This window comes from Hypomesus nipponensis, chromosome 2, assembly GCF_054491055.1.
Source record: "Hypomesus nipponensis isolate SF chromosome 2, ASM5449105v1, whole genome shotgun sequence".
NCBI lineage: Eukaryota > Metazoa > Chordata > Actinopteri > Osmeriformes > Osmeridae > Hypomesus > Hypomesus nipponensis.
Genome location: NC_140362.1, coordinates 4,684,870 through 4,711,609, shown reverse-complemented (window position 1 = coordinate 4,711,609; position 26,740 = coordinate 4,684,870). Strand labels below are relative to the sequence as shown.

At 50.7% G+C, this 26,740-nt stretch overlaps 1 protein-coding gene across 4 annotated transcripts in view; it reads left to right on the top strand.

Moving 5' to 3' along the window:
* Nucleotides 1–26,740, top strand: part of fhod3b (formin homology 2 domain containing 3b) — a 99,649-nt gene that overhangs the window by 4,841 nt on the left and 68,068 nt on the right. For all 4 annotated transcript variants that reach the window (XM_084702884.1, XM_084702892.1, XM_084702876.1 and 1 more), the window contains exons 2-3: nucleotides 2,560–2,666; nucleotides 10,729–10,793. In XM_084702884.1, coding sequence (XP_084559010.1) covers nucleotides 2,560–2,666; nucleotides 10,729–10,793 — 172 coding nt within the window. The remainder of the gene's footprint in view (nucleotides 1–2,559; nucleotides 2,667–10,728; nucleotides 10,794–26,740) is intronic.

Genomic DNA, 26,740 nt, shown 5'->3' with positions numbered 1-26,740 from the left:
TACCATGCCTGGACTGCTTGACGGAGACTGGCTGTGGTTTAGAATCAGAACCTTATGTGAAGACATAAAGTTCTTGGGTACAAAGTGAACTAATAAGCTAGTTCCAGCTACATCATCACCCCCAGTATCCCCCAGTGTCAATATCAGTTTCTGATCGAGACAGTACTAGGTTGGAGTGTAGATGCATTTTTTTTTTTTTTTTTTTTTTTTGTGTTCATTGCATGTATACTCTGTAATAAAAATGTTTTATTTAAGAAAATGTAGTACTTTGATAGGCTCCTAGGTTGGAGTAGAACCTTCTGGTCTTCTCCTTCATGCTTAGTTTCACGTCACACCCATTCCATACTACCGCTTTTCTCTGACTGACCCGTTCATGGGGCCTATATATAGCGGGCCCAACTTGGGCCACTATGTCTGGATATCCTGTCAGCTGGGAATCTCTCCTGTAATCTGGTGAAACTCTCTCTCTCTCTCTCTCTCTCTCTCTCTCTCTCTCTCTCTCTCTCTCTCTCTCTCTCTCTCTCTCTCTCTCTCTCTCTCTCTCTCTCTCTCTCTCTCTCTCTCTCTCTCTCTCTCTATGTCTCTCGCTCTCTCTCTCTGACTTCAGCCATCTTAAAAGCCATCTTGAGCCATCTTAAATAAGACCTGTCACAGGTCTTGAAGCTGTCCATGTGCCCAGGGGGAGCTCCTCACTGTGTCCGTGTGCCCCTAATCACGTCGGCCTTGTGGGCTGCGAAGTCTCAGGTGTGCTTGGGGACTACGGATGTAAAACCCTTTGGGTCTGTGGGACTATTATATTTCCAATAAGCTTTGGTTTTACAATGCAGAGGAAAGAGACAAGACAGTTCAGAGAGAGAGAGAGCAAACGATTGAGAGTTCTCCCAGTTATCCCAGCAACCACATGTTTTGTTTCAGTCCTCCAACATGACACAGGCCTCAGACGGCGTATTAGATCCAAAGAAAACATTGTTGCCGAACAGATCAAAGCTGTCAGACCCCTAATGTCTTTCCCAGTTAGCAACTTCCCTTTCTGCTCCACTTTTAATTAAGTTACTGTCATTTGTGGGAGGAAATCAAACCACATCACAGTAGGCACAAATCAAAGTTCTAATTTCAAAAACAGTCCTGTGTTTTCTATGTTTTAGTTTAAAAAAGTACATGTTTTGTTGTTCTTTAACAATCATCCGCCCTTGATGCCATATCCTTTGGTGTTTGTTTGAGGAAAAACAGACAAACAATCGTCTCCCTTTACCATGTATTGTCTATCTGGGCAACCCACTGAAACCCCGGGTCAATGATAGGAAGCAGCACATTAATTTGTTCTCCTGGGGTTTATTAGTTCTGTGCAGCAGTGTGAGGCCCCCCTGCGTGGGGATGAAAGAGCCTGGTCAGGAGTTAGCGCAGCCACCCCCATGTTTGTTTTCCTCTCCTCTCCTCCAGCCGGTGGGAGCTCCTGTCCTGTGGAGTAGACCCCGATGAGCTCACAGCGTAAACAAGCTAATCTGCCCCCGTCTTAGGTCAGACGCACAGGACAGTCTCAACCTCCGACCGGCAGCCTCCAAGGAAGTGCTGTAGAAACGGTTGTAGCTTTGCGGTACCTTTTGCAGGTACGGGGATTTCAATGATGGTGAAATTCCCCCGGGCTTTGTCAGATTTTGGTTGGTTACCATGCTGCTTGGCAGAGCAGCATGAGAGAGATACTGGAATGTTTTCCAGGGCTCAAGCTGTTGACCTCTACCTCCACAACACACACACTCCACCCCCCTCCCCCCCCCTCCCACTGCCCCCCCCCCCCCCCCCCCCCCCCCCCTTTGTCATGGCTTGGTGCTGACAGAGGTAGATAAAGTTTCTCTCGGACACTGGAGGTTAGAGAAACAATCAAAAAACACCTTTAGGCTATCTGTCATCCTTAAGGGACATATTGCCAGGTGGAGAGAACACTGATGGACACCGAATATTTCTCATGGAACAAGGACATTCAGGTATTTCCGCTGATGTAATAGATAATAGAGTTAGTGGTGGTGTAATCAGAGAGGCAGGGAGACGTCGCTCAATTACATAATTATACCATAATTCTGTAAAAAAGCAGCCATGGATATCTCCAGCCAGTGTTTGGACTGAGTTCAGGCATTCCTGGGAATGTTTAGGGGGAAATGGTTACGGTTTTGGTGAGCAAGGTGGGGCTGAGAAACGCCAGCATGTCTTAAATGACGATGAATGTATTTGACTAACTAATGATTCATTATGGGAGTGTGAAGGACTGAGGCTACAAGGTTGTTCCAGGCTTGATGGAGCCCCAGCCCCGCTCAGCTTCGGTCTCGTCCCAGGCTAGAGAAAGTTCTGGTCTCAAGGTTGGACTGTCAGCAGCAGATGTACCATATCCATCTGTCTGCTGATTGGCTGGGAACCATCCGCATCAACACAAACAACAATGACAACAATAAACGGATTACATTGCACTGCCAATTTGCCTGTGGGAAAAGCTCGAGGGCAGCGACAGTTGAATTGCATTGAATTATTCATCTAGTGATCTTTCTTTCTCTCTTTCCTCCCTCTCAGCTTGATGACTGTGCCCTTCAGCTGTCCCACAATGGAAGCTACCTGGACTTGGAGTCCACTCTGGCAGAGCAGCGCGATGAGTTGGAGGGCTTTCAGGAGGAAGGAGGGTGAGATAAAAGCTCTTTCTTTCTTTGTCCACCTCTCATACTCTCATTCTACTGGCGAACCGTAGACGCGAAGCTGTCAAAGCACCGTGAGTAGAAATGGAGGGGACCATTTTGCTGTGTGTTTTTTTTCTCCTCCATTTTACCGAGGTGTACAGAGAATACAATCATCAAACTATGTCGGTTATTCCTTTTCTACACTTCAAAAGATGTAACTGGGAATTAGGCCAGAGTCGAATCCTTATTGAAAACACAAGAGCCACTGGCACAACCTCGCAGGTGTAGGCTTCACAGGCCAAGCCACGGTGGTCAGAGAGAACAGTTTCTTGTTCTGGCGGTTGAAAAAGCTGTATTGAACTATAAATAAAACCGTATTTGGAACCATTTATTATTCCGGAGCGACTTGAAATATGTTTTACAGTGCAATCATACCAGTCAGATTAGACATGGACCGTCTCTGAGGCTCCAAGGTATCCCCCTGCTGGAACAGGGGTCGATACAATGTGATCATTGTTTTGAGAGAGCGGAGAGAGAGAAAAAGAAAGGTATTTCAATCCCTTTGCCTTGGGGAAATGTATTAATTTCCTGCCCCTATTTTCCCCTACCTAATTTGATTCTATTACAGTGATCAGGATCACAATGATACCCATTCTGGTTCATGGTTGAATGACAGTAATAATCCCTTTTCCTGGCCTCCGCCATCCCAGCTGATTGAGCCGTCCCACGGACGCCCCCAAGTTGCTCTCCCTCTCTGCAGGCCCAGGGGGAGGGGCCGGAGGGTGGCAGAGCAGGGGCGGGGCTAGGCGCCTGCCGAGCAGAGATCGCCCGCTTTACCTTGGCCGCTGCACGCCACTCCCCATGAAATCATGTCAATCCAGCTGCGAGGGATTCCAATGCTGAAACCGACGCTCGTCGCTTCAGTTCAGTCGGTGTGGTGCCGCTCTGCCACGCGTGTGGTCTCCGGTTCTTACACGTCTTATATACTCACGTGTGCCACATATCAGTAGAGGATCGACAGACGCTGACAGAGTAAATGTCGTTTGTCATTGTCAGTGATATCCCAGGCCGGCGAGATACATGACTCTATACATGGTGCTTGACACGCTTGCCAGCACTATCAAAGTGACAGTGGTAAAAGCCATTGTGGCCTTGTGGTTCGTTTGTTTTTTCGCCTCTTAAATGTCACCGAGTTTCCACGGTGTCTTTCCACCCTCGTTTCTTCAAACACCTGGTCGTGCCAGCAGAGCGAGAGAGTGATGTCATCTGAACTACTTAAGAACAGCCAGGGAGGCTCATGGGTAATCACCTTCATCAGGATGGAATGTCCCCCAGTGATCTCACTAAAGACGCCGTCTCTACAATCTTCTCACTATTTGTTACAGTAAGAGCAGCAGAGTTTGCCTCAAATAAATTCTCCTCCTCCGTTCAGACGTTCGTTGTACTGAACAGTTTTGCAGTTTTGCTCGATGACAATGGCTGCCTTCGAAAATGACAAGGCCCAGAGATGTGAAACTTCCATGTCTTGTTTGTTTCCAGTGCAGTCTTTCTATGACGGTGGGCCGTTTATTGGGTCCATATGCTTTTACATGCTTTACCCCGCCGTGTTGATATGACATCCATGTTCCGCCTTCTTCCGCTGATGTCAAACCAGAGGCTGGCATGGGAGTTCCTGGTCGGCTGGACCACAAAAATCTATGGATTTATTTGTCTAACTCGGAATTCATATGCTGTTCGCCTGGTGTTTCCATTGGACGATGAGAGTGCTCTCATTTCCCAGTTCCATCAAAAATCATTGGGGAGCTTATGGAAGTCCAGTGAGGTTGAAGTGGTCCACTTCTTCTCTCCTCAAAAAAACAGGCTGCCAGGGTGGGCAGTGCCAACTGGCGGAGCCTATGCTGGATGTGTGTCATTAAACCCATACAGTGAGTCTGAAGGGGGCTGGAGGGAGCTAGGAGGCTAGGCATTATTTGTAATAGCAGGCCAATTCCGCCCGCTGGTTTTTTATGACATGGATGTGCCCAAGTTCACAACCCCCACTGTTCACTGTTGTTGATTTTTATGATTATTGAGCTAATAAAAGGCATGACGAGGTATTTCACCTTAACTTGTTCCATTTTGTTTTATTTTCTTTCTTCCGTTGCAGCACAAGATCCTTTAACAGCAGCAGTTCTCCCCTGCAGGATCTTTAGTCTGTACTCAGAGAGGAATCTGGGTTCTACCCGGTTCCTCTCTGCTTTACAACTTCCAGCTGCTCTCAAAGTAATATCAGTTCGGAACGGTACATGTCCAAACCGAGTTACTATCAAAAAAAATACTAATTTGGCCTGATTTATAAACCCAGCTGACGTTCTACAGAAGTAGAAGTTCATCTGAAAACAGCTTGGTTTCCTGATGGCTGCAGCTGGTCATTGATCAATGAGTCCACCTGATATATTTGGATGTTAACATCCAGGGATACTAATGCCAGGTTACATTCCGGAGGCGTCCGTGTCATACCGAGTGTCTTTACAATCAGATTAAAGTATGATCCTCCCACGGACCATTTCAGAGAGCTGAGATATCCATGTCGAGGGAGCTTAAAGGCCATAATCACTTCCACACCATGTTATGAAGCTCCACTCTGTGAGATTGTGAGTCAGACTCTCCCATCTCTGCTGTCGTCCTCGTCGGTGATTCCAAATGTCCATGGCTCTGCCACATGGACGGCACATTCCTCCCAGACGGCCTTGCCCTCGTCGCTTTTCCATCGTCACATTCGGTGTTTTGGGATTTCCGATCTTTCTCCGATCGGCCTTTCAGCGATATTTCAAAGACCGGGCAAACCTTCGTTCCGTGGGTTGCTGGTACTGCTTTAGAGGTGCATTATGGGGGATGTAGTGAGGATCAGATGGCCTGACTGGGATCTGTGCACAGAGAGACACTCAGATCCACTGAATATTTGGATGGATTACAGGGATAGGAGAGTGGGGGGGATGCCTTAACCTTCCAGGGGAAGGGCTCAGTGAGGCAGGCAAGGGGAGGTATGGAACACACGTGTGGAACCCCAGGAACATTTAGTTGTTGGGGCTGGTGTTGTTCTTTCATAGACATGTGACAGTGATTGACAGATGATTAGTAAATGTGTAAATCCTCAAGGACTTATGCACTGGTGAGGCTTAACATAAGGTGCTGTTATTGACTGCATAATTGCTTCAGCATGTGAAACGTGTAAGCTGAAATACAGCATAGGTGAAGTCCGCCTTTTTTTTTTTTTTTTTTTGCATTCCATTCTTTAAGACGCACACCGTTTAACCTTGAAACATTGGTTGGTTCTGAATATAACTGTGTTGTATTTATTGTGTGTTTATAGTGTTTTTGACAGCCAGTTAGCTTGGAGTTCTAGAATCCAACTGTTCTGTTGCTGTGAGTCCTCAAAGGCTCTCCGCCTCCCATCGCATCCCAGCTCTCTGAGGATGGATCCATTTCATTATTTGGATTTTTTTTTACCTACTTGGACATAGAAACTCACAGCTTTCAGGATCCTGTTGAAGAAGAAGAAAAAAAGTCTGTTTGAAATTCACCAGCGGAATTGTCAAACCTTTAAACGTAAATGAAAAAGTAAAATAGTAAGGAGGAGAATAAAAATGAAACGTCCCCCAGGCATTTCTGGAGCAGTAGTGATATCGTATTATTCCTAAACCTCAGTTTTTAACGTGTTTTTCCCGTCACAGTGCATATGCTACATGTGTGTGCGTGATTGTGTGTGAGCATGTGAAAATGTATGCCTGAGCCAGCCTATGGTTAGCCAAACACCCACTGCCGAGGGCATGACTTCAGGACGTGAACCCTGTGAATAATCTTGGCCTAATTCCTTTGCGTCCTCTCACCTCGGCAACTCTGGCCGCCGTATTTGACCCAATGGGCCGGAGCAGAGTGAAATACAGGAGCTCCGAGCCCCCAAACTGCAGGGCTAGCCCAGAACTGCTGAGTCAGTGGTCCTGCATGGGGTCCTCTTGTCTGCCTTTAATTGGTCTTTCGAGGGCCGAGTGCTGGTTTGACTGCTCTCCAAGTCTGCGTGCTGCGGAGGTTCAGGCGCCCCCCGCCTGCTCTCCCCTTGCCCCCTCGCTGTGGGCACAAACTCTGTGGGATGTTTTATAAACAGGACCAGTAATGCTCAGGCAAATAAAGCCAGAGAGAGCCCAGATCTGGAACACTTCCACCAATGCAGGGCCTGCTCTACTCTAATCGACTCTGCTCTGGTGTACTATACTAAATTCAGCTCTACTCAGCTCTGGTGTACTATACTCAGCTCTACTCAGCTCTCCTCTGCTCTCCTCTCGTCTGCTCTGCTCAGCTCTGCTCTACTCTACTATGCTCCACTCTGCTCTACATTTAATCTGCTCTGTTTTACTCTACTCTACCCTGCTCTACTCTACTCTACCCTGCTCTACTCTACTCTACCCTGCTCTACTCTACTCTACTCTACTCTACTCTACTCTACTCTACTCTACCCTGCTCTACTCTACTCTACCCTGCTCTACTCTACCCTGCTCTACTATGCTCTACTCTGCTCTACTTTAATCTGCTCTGTTTTACCTTGCTCTACTCTACTCTGCTCCTCTACTCTACTTGACTCTGTATTCTGCTCTGCTCTAAACTATTGTTGTAATCGCAAAAGGATTGGCGTGAAAAATGAGGGAAGTAGCAGGATGAAGCGAGGGCTCTTAGGAGTGAGGAGGTGGTTGGAGGCTCCGCCCCTCATGGGATACTAAGGTCGCTGTTGAGAACGCTACACTGAGCTAAATCCCAGCAGTGCGTTCTCCAGTTATCTGACATGAGAATGACACGGCACTCCCTCTGATAGAGACAAAGCCACCTCTTAGATGTGAGCAGTCTCACGGCTCGATGAGATCTTTCTTTCTTCGTTATATATGATCCCCACGCGCTGTTGCCTGAGGGGAGAGGGCGGGGGTAAAACACAAGCTCCAAACTCCTGCCCCGAAGTTGGAGAATGAATAGAACACGTATAACGTTACGGATTCATGTGACAACAACCATGTTTTCCCCTAATTGCTGTAAAGGCAGACGTGGCAGGTTAGCTCCTGCATCGTTTTCCGGTGTTCATAGATTCTGTGGTGCACGCATAAATAACATCCACCAAAGTCTGACTTGAGCCTACTTCTCCACAACACAAACCAGAATCTGATTTCAGCATGAAGAGATAAACATTCTGTGGCATAGAATGCACGTTTGTTTGAATTGGTAATCTAATTCACTTTCCATCTGCATAATAATTCTGGGGCTGACCATGTCCTTTGGCATGTATGTTCAGGAAAATGATCTCTCCATCTGTACACTCCAAGCAAACTGGTAATGTTTCTGTCAATATTAAACAGCGTACCTGTTGTCTCTGCAGTGCTTGCATGTCTCTCATATTCCATTCACCTCTGTCTAATTTGATAATGAGCGTGTTGGCCTGTGTAGGCTCAGGTCACGGTTAGAAGAGGGGATAGAGAGAGAGACATAGTGAGAGAGTGAGACATAGAGAGAGAGAGAGAGAGAGAGAGAGAGAGAGGAGAGGGAGGGAGGGAGGGAGGGAGGGAGGGAGGGAGGGAGAGAGAGAGAGAGAGAGAGAGAGAGAGAGAGAGAGAGAGAGAGAGAGAGAGAGAGAGAGAGAGGGAGGGAGGGAGGGAGGGAGGGAGGGAGGGAGGGAGGGAGGGAGGGAGGGAGGGAGGGAGGGAGGGAGGGAGGGAGAGAGGAGAGAGAGAGAGAGAGAGAGAGAGAGAGAGAGAGAGAGAGAGAGAGAGAGGGAAATCAAGAGTTCACTACAAAATGGCTCTGGTTACCCATCCACCTCAACAGCATCATGGAGGATTAGGTTCCTCTCTGCCGTCTACACAGCAGGGGCCGTGATGACAGATGTTGCTTCTGTGTCCCCTCTTCTCTGCCTCTTCCTGAATATTACATTTGATAAACAGAGAGCTTAGGCAGAGCCCTGTCTGCTATGTGACCTGAGCTACTGAGAGCGTGTCTGACACGGCCTCCAGGAGAGGTGCCTGTCTGGCTCTCTGACTGCCTGTCTGCCTCTTTATCTGTCTGTCTACCCATCTATTCTGTACGGCTGTCTGTCTGTCTGTCTGCCTGTCTGTGTCTGTCTGTCTGTCTGTCTGTCTGCCTCTCTGTCTGTCTGTCTGTCTCTCTGTCTGTCTGTCTGTGTCTGTCTGTCTGTCTGTCTGTCTGTCTGTCTGTCTGTCTGTGTCTGTCTGTCTGTCTGTCTGTCTGTCTGTCTGTCTGTCTGTCTGTCTGTCTGTGTCTGTCAGTCTGCCTGTGCTCCTCTGTCTGTCTGTCTGTCTGTCTGTCTGTCTGTCTGTGTCTGTCAGTCTCCCTGTGTTCCTCTGTCAGTCTGTCTGTCTGTCTCTCTGTCTGTCTGTCTGTCTGTGTCTGTCAGTCTGCCTGTGCTCCTCTGTCAGTCAGTCTGTCAGTCAGTCTGTCTGTCTGTCTGTCTGTCTGTCTGTCTGTCTGTCTGTCTGTCTGTGTCAGTCAGTCTGCCGGTGCTCGTCTGTGTGTTACGTTACGTAGCCATGCCGTGTGTGTAGGTGTGAGGTCCTGGTTCTGTGGCTGTTTGTTGACTGTGGGCCCACAGGGCTGATCTGTGCACGCTTCCCAACCCGGCCGGCTGGCTGCCTGTCAGATCCACTGCTGTTTCACTGTCTCTAATGGTGACACTCCAGCCCTGGCTCAGAGCCACTCTCCAGCATCGCACACCCCATTGTGCCGGCCAGACAAAAGCCTGTTTGTCCCGGGGGCTGAATTGGGGCGGGGGGAGGCGGGGGGTAGCAAAAGGGGGGTATTGGGCAACCCTACCTGCTGTGCCTAGCAGGCCTGCGCTGTATTTCGTCTGTTGACATGATGAATGCACAGCGCTGGGTCTTATCTGCGGTTCTCTGGTGTCTGGTGTTGTGTCTGCTGGCGCTGTCTACACACTTCCTCTGGGCTGGAGGAATGCCGGTCTCCACCCGCAGGATGGGGGTCCGGCCTCCTCTCTCCACAGATTTGGTGCCATCATCCTGCCAGAGATGGTCCCGCCGTGTTATCTTTGTTTTGGATTGTCAGCGGGGCACTGGGGTGTTGTTGACAAGGGTATTATGGGGTGTTGACACGTCTCCATGGACACAGGGGCCAGAGTCGACCTCTGTGTTGCTCCACGCCCTCGCAGTCACCTCTCGGGACGAGCGACGCCCCCGTCTGTTCTCTTTGCTTTTGTTTCCCCCGACGCGTTGTCGAACACAAGTGACAGGGAGATGGGGTCACTAGAACGCCTTTTCAGAAGAAATCCCGAAGGAAAACGACCTTTCACACTTTCTCCCAGTTGCTTTGTTGCGAGGCTTATCTGTCTCACCTGCCAACTGTGGAAGAAATTTAGATTTCCTGTGTGCTTACATTATTCACTAATCAAGAGAACTAGTCATTCGATACTAGTTAGTATGTTCTCATGTAAGCTTGCTATTAATAAGAGTTGATTGTGTCTATGTGTCAGGGTTAATAGATGTTTGAAATCAGGAGAAAGTACTGGCTAAATGGTCCTTGTCATGACTACAAGGAGAGCTCCAACTATGAACTCTGTAGTCTGAGGTCATGTGTTGGGAGCTGTGAATCTCTTTCTCTGAGACTGTTGTAACGTCATTACTGCCTGACTGTCACTATCTATGTTAACATTCTTGTGCCCTATAATGGTGATGGTCCTCCGGCCTTCAGAGCGGAGAGAGACTTGATTGAGACCTAAGCCTGGTGTTGTGTTGTCATTTACTGTCAGAGGTCTGGTTTTCTCTCCCAATCTGCAGATTGATAAATACTTATTAAAATCCAGAACTCAACTGAACTTAGTCACGCCGTTTATGAAGAGACCGACAAAACACTTTCTTCATCACGTCATAATCTGATGAAGGTTCACGAGTGCTTTGGGCTGGTGTGGGATCTCTGCATCAGGCCTCAGACACAGGCTCCCTGACTCTGCTACTCTTTAGAAACCAGCCACTGTTTGACCCTGACGTTCTCCTCTCCCCTTGTGTTTGTTTCTGCTCCTCAGGAGAGGTAAGAAGCACAGCCTCATCCTGCGAACACAGCTTTCTGTCAGAGTTCACGCTTGCATCGGTAAGTTACTTTAAAGTTTGTACATTTTTGGACTTTGTAAGGGTTCAACACGTCACATGAACACACCGACAAAGAATCTCGTTTGATACAGCAACTTCCTGTCTAAACGAGTCCCAAACAAGCTCACCGTTGGTTGTACAATGTGTCATGCTCGTAACATAGGTACTCAAAATCAACTTCTCGGGAGTGGAACTCGGTGTTCCTCTGCTCTGTGCATTCTGGTGTGCCTGTTCTGCCCTGCAGAGCACTGCATGCTGGGATACATAGATTGTGGCAGAGGGTAGTGAGACACTCATGGTCCTCCACCTCCTCTTCATCCTCTTCCTCCTCCTCCTCTTGATCCCTCCTTCACCTCCTTCAAAGGCTTCTCTCCTCCTCCTTCCTCCACTTCCCCTCCTCCTCTTCCTCCTCTCCTTCCTTCACCTCCTCCTAATGCTTCTCTTCTCCTCCTTCACCTCCTCCTAATGCTTGCCTTCTCCTCCTCCTTCTCCTCTCTCCTCCTCCCTTGTTCTCCTCATCCTCTCCCTCTTTGACCTCCTCCTTCTGCCCTTCATCCTGCTGCTGCTGAGGCAAAAAAATAACCCTGCCGAACCTGGAAAAGCTATCAAGCCCTGAGCTGTCGGATTTTAATTTGTCCTTTTCTAAAATGTGTTTATTGAAGATGACCACATTGGGTGACAGACATCGGCTGTGTGACATCACTGTTGTTGGGGGATGATCTCCTGAACTGGCCCGTCCCTACATTGTGTTAGATGCGTAATGGAAAGGTTTGGAAACTACACTGGATTTTTCTTCTTTTTCTGCTCTGGAAAACACTTTCAGCTATTGGCAAGACATGAGAAACAAGAGAGAAAGGGCTCTGCTGCTGAACCTGTGGAGGCCTTGTTGGCACTTGTTGATTTCAATGAGGATTTATGTCACTGAACTCTATCTCTTTCAAATTTGTCTTTGACTTTGTAATTCAATATGGGATCATAAATTATTATGATTACAGTTTATCCTCAAGCTTAACAGAATGCTAACATATCTGCATGTTGTAAAACAAAACCTGTTGTCCTGAAAGATGGCTTCAAGCTGGGGTATTTTATTGTCTGTAATTTTCAAGGAGAGCGAAAAGTCCCCATCTCACTCAGATACTTTTAATGTTTCCTTCCTTCCTTCCTTCCTTCCTTCCTTCCTTCCTTCCTTCCTTCCTTCCTTCCTTCCTTCCTTCCTTCCTTCCTTCCTTCCTTCCTTCCTTCCTTCCTTCCTTCCTTCCTGCCTTTCTTTCTTTCTTTCTTCATTACCTCTTGCTTTTCAATCCTCCCATCTCTCTCTAAAAAGGCAAAACACCACAGACCCGACCTGGCGAAGCAGTGTGCATGGTTCTCTTACAACCAACAGCTACCCCTGTTAGCTTGTTTGTTTATGTCAACGCTACCCTTCGTCTGAACAAGGAAGTAGAGTTAGAGCAAGGACAAAATCATGGACTGCTCTTCCACTCTACTCTACTCTGGCCCTTTCTCCTGTAGCAGGGTAGCGGAGGGGGAGGAGCGGGGGTTGGTTAAGGGCGGGTAGACAGATTGCGCGCCTGTGGCTCTAAGTGGATGATGACCCACCTCTCTCTAAGTTGACAACCACCTGTTGTCCCTCACAAAGTGGCTGTCGGTGACAGTCTGCATGGCTGGTTCAACTGCTCCAGGTTGAGGTGTTCCCCGTTACTGAACCATGTCCAGACGCTTGAGCCTAATTCCTCCTGACTGAAGGGCTTACCCCATATCCCCCATGCGTAGAATGACTGCATGTGTGACTGAAGTCAGCTGGAGGCTGAGCTGGTCTCCTTTCAGTGTCCCCTCCCCCCCCCCCCACTCCTCGTTTAAGACGAACGCCATCTCGCTCGCCAGTCTCAGGCCGCGCGTCGCCTCGAACACCTCTTCGCTCCGTCGCTACCTCCACCCTCTCTGCTCTCGAGTGACACCAACCCTGTTCCTGCCCAGTCGCCCTTTTCATTGTCAAGGTTTGTCGGTGTTGTCAGGGATTGGGAGAACGACTGGGGCTCCATGGTTTGTTTCCCTCTAATGAGTTATGTAAGGAGACAAGGCCTCCCCTGTTCTGCATCGCCACCCCCCCACCCCCCACCCTGGGACAAGCCTCAGGACAAGATGTACGGAGAAGCGCAACGTGACCACGATGCGTGAAACACTCCTGTCCACAAGGCCTCTGGGGAGCCCCACAGTCAGGGCCCTCCTGGTGCGACAGGCCCAGAAGGAGCTTGCGCCGGTGGGGGAGATAGGAGGATGGAGCTGGGTAGATGGATCCCCCCCCCCGGAGGGGAATTAGGGCGATGGACGTTGCGACCATCGACGTCCTGGAGATGGGCCGTGACGAGGCCGACGATCAGTCACCTCCCTACCCTACCCTCCACTCCCCCTCCCCCCACACACACACACACACAAACACACACCTCCCCACGTTCACCTTTCAGCACATCCTCATCTCCTTCTAAATGAGACACGCAAACAGAAATCTGGGGCTTAGTGTGTGTTCAGGCCAGCCTGGGCTGTTTATATACATTTTGTTTACGCCAGTGTCCCCTCCTAAACAAGAGTGATGTGTTGGTTAAAGCCCTGTGTGTAATCTCTGTCATTTAGCACTGTTTAGTGGGAAAGCCCGTTGGTATATTTCAGGAAGATTTAGATGAGTGGTAATGTACACAGCTTTGCTTATGGTTTCTTTACCGCGGGGGAAAAACACCAATCTTCATCAGATGGCAAATTTTCAGAGCTGAGGGGTCACGTCTGTGTGTACGTGTGTACGTGTGTATGTGTGTGCGTGTGTATGTCTGTGTGTGCGCGCCTGTATGTGTGTGTCTTGTAAACCACAGGGTTTTTGACAAGACCTAATCCAGGCTTGGTAATCATAGTCATTAGCACACACAAACACATGGCTCCGTGGAGCCAGAGAAACCTTTGCAGCAGAGCCTGGGGACTGAGGAAAAGTGTTATCCCAATGAGCTAATGCTTTATTAAACTGTTCTTTACTGATCCAACTCTGACACAGCGATTCGTTCTAATCAGGGAGTTGGGCCGCCTGGGTTCTCTGGGCCCTTACACGTCTTAACAAGTCTGTTCTGGCCATTAGTCTGGGAGTGCTGTCTGCTCAGAGTGTGGTCGCAGTCTACCGACCCGGTGTGTCACTGTTCTCCACAGATACAAATGGACTTCTAATGACTTTTACAACCGGCCGTATCACCTAGGAATGAAGTGATGGCTTACTAGAACTGTGCCATTGGCCCCAAACAAGGCCAGACTCGAAACATACGAGTCGTAGCTCCAGACCGAGTCTCTCAACCCCATCTGCAGTCTTTGCCTTGGTCCTTGGCACTTCTTCTAATGTTTACACATCTTTTTTATTTTGTGTGTCAATGTATTTGTTTCGATTATTTCTAGTTGTATGGTATCCCTGTTTAATACTGAAAGTGACCATTGTGTTGGTTTGGTCTCTGTTTAACCGACTTGGCTTGTTTGACCAACAAAATCGAATGCCATTGTCTAAATAAACTCTGGTCTGAAAGCGTCCTCTTCATCCCCCGGTGAGTACTAATAATGGACACAGAGAGGGCAAACAAACGTTGGCAGGCTGTTTTTGTTTGCGGTTAGAGATGTGTCATAAGCTAGGAAAAGCGAAACTCGCTAGCTCTGGATGAAGGCTTAGGATCTAAAGCTATATTCTGTTGCATGATATGAACCCCATCCCCGCAGACTGTGGTTGTGCTGCTGGTTAGGGATATTTCCAGTCCCTTTGTACTGTACTGTACTGTACTGTACTGTACTGTACTGTAGCTTGTCTAGCACTGTTTCGGGACTGTAACCTCCACCAAACAGTGGAGAGAGCTCTGCGGTGGTGATTTCTCCCGAGACGCAGCAGCAACCCAGGCTAAAGCCTACTGCAGCATGTGTTTGAGGAGCCTGGTCTGTCAACACAGTAATCCCAGTTGAAGAATAGCAGATTTAATTATAGGTGACAGGTTTGGGGAGGATTTTGTCTCTTTTGACGGTAATGAGCTGTTACTGAATGGATAGAGATCGGGTCACGACTCCGTCGAACCTGATGTGATACTGTGTGTTGCATGTCTTTTCGGAGCGGGTACACAGGACAGTTGTCGCGTGTGCGCGCCATGCTCTTAAAGTCTTGTGACAGTCTGTGTAAAAATGGGTCGCTTGTTGGTCTTCAGGTAGTGTTTCTGAAATGGGACAGTGTGCTGTAAATCTTCAATAATGATTTCTTCTGTCTCCTTGCTCTGTAAACAACACTTAGGAGTTAAAATGAGAGCAGCTTTGGTCTTCTGACTTCTGGCAAACCGTGTTCACACGCAGGCCAAAGGAAAAGTGTGTGTGTGTGTGGTGTGTGTGTGTCTGTGTGTGTGGTGTGTGTGTGTGTGTGTTTGTGTGTGTGTGGTGTGTGTGTACGGAGGGTGGAAGAGGGAGGGGGGGGGCTGGAAATGGAAGTGGCCACCATGACTCTTTTTTAGAAAGGATTAGCTCTACACTTGTTACCTGCTTACAGTGTGTGTGGACACGTAACAGTGTGTATGTGTGTGTGTGTGTGTGTGTGTGTGCATTTACATGCGCTTGTCTACGTGTGGGGTTGTCAGAGCAATAACTTAAGACGGCAAGATCATCACCTGCAGTTACCTCTGAGTTCCCAGGAAGAGTATTTTCCATGCGCTCAGCCAGCTCTGCTCTGAGTCATCGGGGCCCCCCGTCCACGCACATTCAGAACATCTCTGATGCTCTGAAGGATCCCAGAGAGACCGGGCTGTCAAACAGGTCGGCCGGCACCAAACCCGAGGTGACCCAGGGCGGCGCCACCAAGTCTGCCTACCTCACCCAACGGTCACGCACTGAGGCGACTGAGGGAACACACCGTAACGTCCAGAATCCTTTCCCTGTCGGCTTCACGACGTTGATTGGACGTTCAAGCGATCCTCGTGAGGTAAACACAGCCCCAGCCCCCTCCCCGCTCCAACTCCCTCCCAGGATCGGTCCTCGCTAGAGTGCCACGGAGCAGGCAAGACCCCCCAGGGTCACCACGCGGCTGTGTACTCACATACCAGCAATCACATCAAATATCAGAGCCTGCCCCAGTGACAAGAGAGAGGAAGGCCTTCTGAGGGGGGTCGTTAAAGAACGCGCCTGTAATGGGGAGCTCGCGGGGCGGGGGGAGGAGGGTGGGGGAGGAGGGTGGGGGAGGAGGGTGGGGGAGGAGTGTGGGGGAGGAGGGTGGGGGAGGAGGGTGGGGGAGGAGGGTGGGGGAGGAGTGTGGGGGAGGAGGGTGGGGGAGGAGTGTGGGGGAGGAGGGTGGGGGAGGAGTGTGGTTGGGGGGGGGGGGAGGATGGGGCGGGGGGCCGAGGATCAAATGGCCCAGTCTCTCATCTCCCTGGCTCCGTTCAAAAGAGCCAAAAAGGAGCCCCAAATGGGATCATGGAGTTAGAGTCACACCGGGAGTCCAAGCTAAACAACAGCGTTCCAGAGAGGAGAAACCCGAAGCAAGCGCTCCAGGAGGAGGAGGAGAGGGAGAGGAGGAGGAGGAGAGGGAGAGGAGGAGGAGGAGAGGGAGAGGAGGGGGGGGGGGGAGAAGAGAGGAGGAGGGGGAGGAGAGGAAGAGGAGCAGAGGGGTATTAGGAGGGGGCAGAGAGGTGGATGAGGAAGAAGGGTGGAGGAGGGGAAGATAGGGAGGAGGGGAGGAGGAGGGGGAGGGGGAGGGGTAGGGGGAGGGGGAGGGGGAGGGGGAGGGGGAGCAGAGGGGTAGAGGAGGAGGGGTGGAGGAGGGGGAGCAGAGGGGTGGAGGAGGAGGAGGGGAGGAGGGGGAGCAGAGGGGTGGAGGAGGAGGGGAGGAGGAGGGGGAGGGCAGGAGGCCTGCAGTACTCATCAGAGCTGATGGACGAGTGGCGTGTGGATCAGATCACTGGATGGACTGATGCAATCACATCGCCGTACTGTCTCTGCCGTTACCGCGGTGCTCTCTCCCTCCCTCTTGGTTTCTCTCTCTCTCTCCCTCTCTCTTAGCTTCTCTCTCTCTCACTCTTTCTTAGTTTCTCTCTCTCTCACTCTCTCTTAGTTTCTCTTTCTCTCACTCTCTCCGTCCGTCTCTCTCCCTCTCTCTTAGTTTCTCTCTCTCTCCCTCTCTCTTCGTTTCTCTCTCTCTCCCTGTCTTATAACTTCTCTCTCTCTCACTCTCTCTTAGTTTCTCTCTCTCTCTCTCTCTCCCTCTCTCCGTCCCTCTCTCTTACTGTCTCCCCCGTCGACAAACCGACGCTCATGTACAATCCCCATGCACATGTACATAGCACTGGGCAAACACGTACTATTTATTAAGAAGCAGCCATCTGGTTCCCATCGGGCGCCCCCTCCATGCTCCTCAGCGCTCCTCCTTGGCGGCCTACAGGAGGAGAGCTGTCTACATGTTCATCCAGGGAGGTATTTTTAACTCCACACACAGGAGAGGAGGTGCACGGGGGGGGGGGGGTAGCAGAGTAAGGGGGCGGGGGGAGGAAACCTGACCCTTTCTGTTTCACTGTTTACTGGTCATTCTCAGCATTGCAGACTGCTGCAGAAGGGAGGGAGGGAGGGGCCAGCGCTGACCTGGAGGACTGGACGTCCTTCACGGTGCTCTGCTCTGGGAGGGCGGTGGGGGTCAAGGGGTGGTGACGGTAGGGGGGGGTTGGGGTGGTGGAGCGGGTGGTGTTGTCCTCTCCCGTCTCAGACGCTGCCTTCCAGGTGGCCCCAGGGACTGATAGGAGTCCCTGCTGACTGGGGACCCTTGTACAGCTGGAGCTCCCTCACTATTCTGAACCTCGTCTGACAAGAGAGGTTATACATATGCTGCCTATATGCGCCACGGTACGACATCCGGGTCACTGTGCTCTTGACCACAAGGATATGGGGAATCTTTTGAGTGGATGTCACTAGTTTTATAATTAACCAGGCCTCATTAGCACTTCAGCACAGCCATCCAATTCTCTCAGCATGAGAAAACCGGGAGGAATACAACTTCTATGAGGCTTTTTGCGGCAGACCCGGTGATGTTGGAGTACACACAGAGTCCACTCACTGGACAGGTGTGGGCCGTCAACAGCCAGAGACTTTAAACAGCTGACCAGCCTGGAAGGAAACTGTACCTGATAGCATCTTAGCTACAGTAGGCCTTTTCTGTTTGTTTTCTCTCCGACCCAGCATTTATTTAACGTCTGCCCGGGTTTGTTTATTGCGTGTTCACAAATGGGGAGGTGCTGTCATAGCTCTGGGGCTCAGACATTGTAGGCTCCAGCACGGAAATGTTTTTTATGTAGTCAGCTGAAGTTGAGCAGAAACCTCTAAAACGCAATTGCGCGTGATTGAATCGAGAAATTGGATTGTCAACGAACAAATTCCCACGGAATAGACACAGGATTTTCCTTAGGACTTTATTGACTAAAGTTGCCACCGTTTTTTCTGGAAAGTTTCAGCTTCTGGAAGTCCAAGAGAACGCTGTCAAAGTTTAAGAGTCGCATAGACTCATCCGCGTCTTGTAGCTGACCACGATGGCGGGATGGGGGAATCTGTTTGAGTGTTTATCTCTGGGCTCTTTAGACGTGGTTGTGTCTGAGGTTGGCGTGCGTGGTAACGGTCAGGGTTGCGGTCAGGGTCCAGGAGACACAGAGTGCCACTAAAGGCCAGTAAAGTCTGCAGGTCCTTCGCTACAGTACCCCACTGGCCTTGATCCAAGTCCCAGCACGGCTCGGAATTCCAGCTTGGTCCTTCCTGTCATCTCATGCTGCTTCCCTTTATATTCCTCGCCTTTGATGTCCACTCTCCAACCCCCCCTCCCTTCCACCCCCCCCACCCCCCCTCCACCCTCCCACCATAAACATGTCTCATTCTCTCTCTCTGTCGTTCGGTCTTGGAGATGGACGCACAAAGTGAACGTATTACGTTTTATCCTTTTTTACAAGGTCCTTTCCATGCCGGTCACCACATAATGCTTTAGACGCTGAGTGACTGCTCTGTTGAAGTAACTTGGACAACTCCTAATAAAAATGAACAACCACCCGGATGGACCATGTCGGTTCCTGAACACCCACCTGGATGGACCATGTCAGTTCCTGAACACCCACCTGGATGGACCATGTCGGTTCCTGAACACCCACCTGGATGGACCATGTCGGTTCCTGAACACCCAGCTGGATGGACCATGTCGGTTCCTGAACACCCAGCTGGATGGACCATGTCGGTTCCTGAACACCCACCTGGATGGACCATGTCGGTTCCTGAACACCCACCTGGATGGACCATGTCGGTTCCTGAACACCCACCTGGATGGACCATGTTGGTTCCTGAACACCCAGCTGGATGGACCATGTCGGTTCCTGAACACCCACCTGGATGGACCATGTCGGTTCCTGAACACCCAGCTGGATGGACCATGTCGGTTCCTGAACACCCAGCTGGATGGACCATGTCGGTTCCTGAACACCCAGCTGGATGGACCATGTCGGTTCCTGAACACCCACCTGGATGGACCATGTCGGTTCCTGAACACCCACCTGGATGGACCATGTCGGTTCCTGAACACCCAGCTGGATGGACCATGTCGGTTCCTGAACACCCAGCTGGATGGACCATGTCGGTTCCTGAACACCCACCTGGATGGACCATGTCGGTTCCTGAACACCCACCTGGATGGACCATGTCGGTTCCTGAACACCCAGCTGGATGGACCATGTCGGTTCCTGAACACCCAGCTGGATGGACCATGTCGGTTCCTGAACACCCAGCTGGATGGACCATGTCGGTTCCTGAACACCCAGCTGGATGGACCATGTCGGTTCCTGAACACCCAGCTGGATGGACCATGTCGGTTCCTGAACACCCACCTGGATGGACCATGTCGGTTCCTGAACACCCACCTGGATGGACCATGTCGGTTCCTGAACACCCAGCTGGATGGACCATGTCGGTTCCTGAACACCCAGCTGGATGGACCATGTCGGTTCCTGAACACCCACCTGGATGGACCATGTCGGTTCCTGAACACCCAGCTGGATGGACCATGTCGGTTCCTGAACACCCAGCTGGATGGACCATGTCGGTTCCTGAACACCCAGCTGGATGGACCATGTCGGTTCCTGAACACCCACCTGGATGGACCATGTCGGTTCCTGAACACCCAGCTTGTCTCTCTGGCAGTGGGAGGACAGGACAGTGGATGAGAACACCTCCTCTGGATGATGTCACCGTGGAGAAAATGTGTTGCCGCGTTATCGCTAGAGTAACAAAGTCCCCTGTTGTACTGCACCGCCTCCCCTCTCCGTTCTCTCTCCTCACCACGACACCTGCGCCCGAAGATGACGTGTACCCTTGAGAAGTTGTATTTTTTATTCTTTATCTCCCACGAATGACAAAGACCTCAGTTTTTCTCCACACAGCAACCCAGGGAGGAGACAGGTTTTGGCAAACACTTCTGAAATAGAAGGGGAGGGGGGGTGGGGTTACTGTTGCCAATGGTTTTGTAAATTATTTTCAACCCCCCTCAACGGTGACTTAATGACCCATAAAGGCTGACATGACACAAGAGCTCTGGAGTGGTGTTTGACTTGTTTTGGTGTTCCGGAAGGATCCGCGGTAAACATTAGCCAGGCCGTGAGGTGTCTGCTGCTCTCTATCAGTCGGGCATGTGAGGAAGGCCAAGACGGAGCAAAGGGACGCTATTTTGAGGAGCTGATGCAACGAAGTTGTGGGCCAGGAACAGGTTTAGTGATATTTATACTGTGGGGCCTTAGTAAAACTTCATATCCTCTTCAGTGCGGACTACACCACTCCCTGTCAGTCTGCCCACACACTATTTAGCTCTGCTCAAGACACCGGAGAGAGGGGACTTAGCTGTGGCCCCGGACGCCCAAACCCCAGATCAAGTACGAGATGTAAAGACAATATTTCGCAGCACCAAATCTGAGACTCGAAAGCAAATATTTGAGGAATATCAGGCTACCGAAGCCAACCGCACAGGAGGCTGGAGGGGAGACGGCGGTAGGGGAACCTCACAGGGCCCAAAACAAACCTGGGATGGACTACAATCCGACAGTGTCAGCTCGTTGTTGTTCTCCACTGGCTCCGCAGCCACTGAAGCGCGGGCTGAAATAACTCCATTCCGATCGTTGTTGGGGATTCAAGTATCCCTGCGATGTAAGGACTTGAGCAGGCAGGGAGAGCCTCTTCCGTGGGGCATCCCCTCGGTTATGAAGGGGGTCCGCTCTGAGGAGACCGAGCCGGGGGGAGGTCGGGGCCACCTTTGTGGCTCGGTCTCAAAAGGAGAAGAAAGGGATAGCAGATAGAAAATGGGAAGGGGGGGGGGGGGGAGGGGGGCCCTGTTGGCCTCTGGAGAACGCGGGCCGGGAGCCTTAATCCGCCGGCTTTCTGTGGGGGGAGGAGTCCTTCAGAGCGGTGAGAGGAGCCCAGGGTGTCATGTCTGGGGGGGGGGGAGGGGGAGCGAGGGGCCATTCACAGCTCCAGCCCTCGAAACACTCGACACGTTCGTGTCTGTGATCTAGCGCCGGGCTAGCCCTCCAAACGAGGTGCGTCAGCAGTTAAGAGTCCCCATGAGCTCTTGGTGGAAAAGACGTCGTCGACCATCTGGTGTGGCCATGAATTGAGACTTGAACACTTTTTTGGACACTCGGGCCAGATTGAAAACGAGACGGGTTCGATTGACTCAAATCCTAAAGAGTGGGAATCATTAAGGCTGAAAAGAAGTCTTCGCACTGCATGTGTACTGTGCGTGTCTTGCATCTAAACCGTAATGCGCCGTGACTCCTCCGGTCAAAGCTGTGGAAAACACTGTCATCTTTTCTTAAGTCTGAGCTTTGAAGACTTGCGAACAACTTCAGAGGCAAAGACGCGATGAAGGAACCGATGAGGCTTCAGAAAGTCTTTGTGGCGGAGACAGGGCATGACTTTGTAGTGGCTTCAGCTGAATGAAGCAAACTCTCATCTTTCAGCCAACGTGTCAGACATTGTTCGAGGTCCATTCAGATCCATACAATTGTCTTAGGCTGCGGTGTAGTTGTGGTCACTTACGGATCGCTCACGACACAAAGCACAGAGAGGATTTCGCTTAAAGCGCTTGTTTAGGAGATAAAAGATTGTGTTTAAGCCTTTAATCTCTGTGTTTGGAAATGGGAAAATGTGTTTGAATTTCACAGAGTGTCTGGACCTCAGAAGTAGCTTTTGTTGACAGGAACGGACACTTTGCCCTACTTGCTCTCTCCCATTGGGCCCCCTAAGTCACGTAACCCTGCTGATGATTCAACAGCTTCAGTCCCACAGAATGTCTGATCTTCTTTTTATTGCAGTAAGAGAAGACAGAGAGAGAGGAGAGACAGAGAGAGAGAGAGAGAGAGAGACACACAGAGAGAGAGAGAGAGAGAGAGAGAGAGAGTTAGAGAGAGAGAGAGAGAGAGTTAGAGAGAGAGAGAGAGAGAGAGAGAGAGAGAGAGAGAGAGAGAGAGAGAGAGAGAGGGGGGTGCATGAGTGTATTGGACTGGAAGCAATCTATAGCACTTACAGTACCCATCACTAACACAGTTAGGAACATTCTTTGGTTGGCACTTTTGTCAAACCTGTACCTCATAAATGCGATCATTCATCTTTAGGATCCGAGTCGATACACAGTAACGGACGGCTATACATAAATAGCACTGTGATAATAGCCATCAGAATGTCAGCCCCTGTCTTTTTCTGCCGTGTCATCCTGAACCCATGGCCCAGCCTGAAGCCCCTTGCTGGGACAGGTCGCTGGGTCGAGGGCCTGTGGTCATGGAGGAACAGGCTCTGGTTTCTGCTGCTCTGGACACTCCAGTCCTCGATGTCTGTGTTTACTTAAGCCATGTGGTGACACACACACATGTCGGGACACACACACAAACACACGCTCACGCGCACACACACACGCCCAAGCACACACACACACAGACAGACACACGTACATGAGCAGAAGCAGGCATGCATGCTCCTTGATCTCTCTGTAATTGAATGGTTTGTTGATGCTTTGGCGTGTTCTATGGGCACCAACATTGTTTACGTGATCAAAGTTGCATACAATTCACACCCATGTAAACAGCTTTATTTGCCCAATGCACGTAATTAGACCTTGAGCTCCACACAAAGGGCCTGGGGAGTTTTGTGGTAAGTGGTGTGTACGTGCCATCCCAAATATATGTTTGTAAAAAATGCAATTAGGAGGTACAGAGTCCTAAACAGAGGACAGTTGCTGTTTATCGACAATTCCCTGTCTAGTCTATATTTATGCCTGTGAACTCTCTGACCACCGCAGTGGTTTTAGCGAGGTTCACGGCTACAGTCTTCGTCCGTCTAATCTCCCTCCCCCCCAGTGTATTGGACACTGAATTCTGTTTGTTGGCTCAGAGTATGACGTGTCACAAACTCGCCCTTCACTCTTGTGGATTGTGTCCCTGCGTTACCATAACAAAGTCACCCTCCAGCCCCGAATGAAAAATCCTTTGTCATCTCTAACACCGTCTCTGGAAATGTCAAAGCAAGCGGTGCTCCGAGTGCAGTCTCCCTGCTTAATGTCCCATCTGTCACTGTCAGAGCGGGATGGGTCTCCTACAAAGACGAGGGGAAGAAAGCGACGGAGAGAGTGTGCGAACGAAAGACCCTGAGAGGGTCGGGGTGAGAGAGAAAAGAGAGAGATGAATGGAGAAAGAGAGGCATAGCAGAGAGGGAGGGAGGTGGGAGAGAGGAAGAGATAAAAAGATAAAAAGATAGAGAAGGACAGAGAGAGAGAGAGAGAGCGAGATAGAGAGAGAGAGAGAGAGAGAGAGAGAGAGAGAGAGAGAGAGAGGTGGGAGGAGAGGTGACCTTCTGCCTCTCTGTGTCAGCTGCTGCAGGAGAGATTCTGGACACACTAAAATAGCTCCAGAGAGAGAGAGAGAGAGAGGCTACTGGCACGTACTGCCAGCCCATCTGAGCCTGTCTGTCTCAGCTTTCAGAGGAAGTCCCCAAGTCCCCCTGCCCACCCTGGCTTCTACGACGTCAACCATGCCCCTCCCCTCGCTGCACGTTAGTCGTGAGCAACAAACTGTCCTTGTCCTTTCTGTCGCGACGCATCCACGGCGTCCAATGCCATGCTCTTGTTTGAGACCAACGTGTGTTTGAACCCTCTGGACGGTCTCTCCTGTAGATGCTTCTGGAGCATCGGTAGGTCAGGAAATAAGGCGGAAAGGAGGCTGAGCCTTTTGCGGCAGAGCTGCGAGGCTCTGTGACGTGATAGACAGGCCTATTGTTCCAGCTACGCAGCCAGGCCGCCAGGAGATCCCTGCCCCTGACAGCCTCAGAGCCTGGGTCAACTGGGGTTAACCCTGGGCCACCTGGATGGAGAGCCCCACACACACACCCACACACAGGCACACACCCCTACCCTGTTTCAGGATCACCGGGGTCCTACTCACACATGCACACACATACATGCGCCGGCATGCACTTCCTCACACAGGCACGAACACACAGCCACAATCATAAGACAGGCACGGACACAGACATGCACGGAAACAAGCACACGCAAGCTGTGCTGTGGACACGTGCGCGCGCGCTCACGTCCACACAGAGACTGTTCTGCCTTTGATGCCTCTGTAAGTGTTAAAGGATGAAAGGTTCTGGCTGAACAGAGGCCAGTGTGGCCTTCCTCGGGAGCTGGCTGCACCCCGTTCTGTGGAGTGCACCCCCTGAAAGATGCCGTGACCCGCGGGGTCACAAGGCGGGGGTGGGCTGAGTGACTTGAGGACCACCTCCTGTCAACATGAAGTGATTTATGGAGAAGAGACACAATCCCACCTCCTGTAAGCAACCGCAAAGCCTGGCTCTCTCTCTTTCTTTCTTTCTCGTTCTGCCTTTCTTTCTTTCTCTTTCTTTCTTTCTTTCTCCACTTTTCCCTCCTCTTCCTGTGAGTCTCTCCGCCTTCCTTCGCCCTAGCCGGCCTAAGGAAGGCCTAAGGAAGGCCGGCTGCCGCCTCATCAGAAGTGAAACCTGTCATCAACAGCTCGCACTGAGGTTGAAGAGAGGAGCGTGGGAGGATTCGGCCTTGGGTGGAAGTTGTAGAGGAAGTGTTTGAGGGAGAGAGAGCTTCCTTTCAAAGCATCGTTTCAGACATAAGTACCTGTTCCCCGTCTTGGGAAACCTGTTAGGTAATGCTGGTGTTGGGCCAAAGGTGAAAATCCCTAACCGTGTTGATTTATTTAAATGTATTTTGTGAACATTTTCATTTTTCATTGGCCCGCTGCCTTAGGAGGTTGTAAACTGGAATAGAATTTCACATATTTCCTTCTGTGGAAAGTTCCAGAGAAGAAGAAATGCACTTTCCTTCGCGGGCCTGTAACATCTCCCATTTGCTGCGACTTTAATAGCTTAATTCTGTATTAATCTGAGGCCTCCTCGTACTGCTCTAAACCCGCTGGTCCTGCCCCCCCCACCTCTGATTCTGGAAGGATGGGTTTAGAGAGAGAGGGGAAAGACAGGGTGGAATGTCCCCCTGCTAAGACTTCATGTGGCGTATGAAGGCTCCCACTGCCAGTTTCCCCTCCTCCCCAGACTCTGCAGGTCCTCGCGCAGGGAGACAAGCCTTTCCTGGAAATCTCAATTTACCCTTGAATAGGAGTAAAGGGACAATATATCACAGACCTGGATGTGTGCTTGCAACTGGGAGCTGGTTGGGACTGGGGGCTATTAGTGAAGAGTTATAGGAACACGAGGGCGACTGTAACAGCACAAACGCTTGATTTAGGTTTCCTTGGCGTTTGTTGACATCCATATTCTTTTTTTTTTTTGTTGCACTCTGCGTTTCACTGAATTCTGTTGACAATGGGGGATTTTGGAGAAAATTGAATCACGGTTGTAGCTCTCAGTGTCAGTGTGTTTTTTGTTGTTGTAATACTTCTTATATCATCATCTAGACATCCACTGGACCTCAGTGCCTAATTTAGTTCCAGCTCATGTACCATGTTTTGGAATGACAATACAAATCCTTATCCCTATCCTTGTCCTTCATCTGCTATGCTCAGAAAACCCCTCAACAAACAACAAGTGTGTTCATCAGGTGATCTGGCACCACCAGAATCCCTCCATCCCTCCTGTTTCTCTCTCCATCTCCATCTACCTCTCATCTTTCGTCTCTCTCTCTTCTTTGCTGTCTCCTTCTCCCTCTCCTCTCCCTCCTTCTCCCTCTCCCTCCTTCTCCCCCTCCCCCTCCCCCTCTCCCTCCTTCTCCCCTCCTTCTCCCCCTCCCCCTCCCCCTCCCCCCCCTCCCCCTCTCCCCCTTCTCCCTTCTCCCCCTCTTCTCTCCCTCTCCCTCTCCCTCTCCCTCTCCCTCTCCCTCTCCCTCTCCTTCTCCTTCTCCTTCTCCCTCTCCCTCTCCCTCTCCCTCTCCCTCTCCCTCTCCCTCTCCCTCTCCCTCCCCCTCCCCCTCCCCCTCCCCCTCCCCCTCCATCTCCCTCGCTCCCTCTCCCCCTCCCTCCTTCTTCCATCTCCCTCTGTGTGCAGTGAGTCCTGGTTAGCAGCAGTAAGCCTATATCCTGGTGGTGAGCAGTAGATCTGCGAGCTGTCTTCGTCCTGCTCCTTGCAGCGCGCACCCCGCCAGGCGGCTGGCTCAGCAGGACCCTGCGCTGGCCCGGAGTGGAAATCTCTGGCCAGTGTTATCTTTGGAAAGTGTCGACTCCACAGAACATCGGGAGCGTGGAGTCCAGTGTCAGTCCAGACGTCTTAGCGGCCGCTCTGGTGAAGAAAAGAGAGGGAGACATTGTGCTGGTCCCACCAGAACAGAGAGAATAAAGAACGCATGAAAGAGCGGTGTGTGTGTGTGTGTGTGTGTGTGAGAGAGGGGGTGGGTGCAGATGACAGGGAGATGAATGGCTCTGAAAG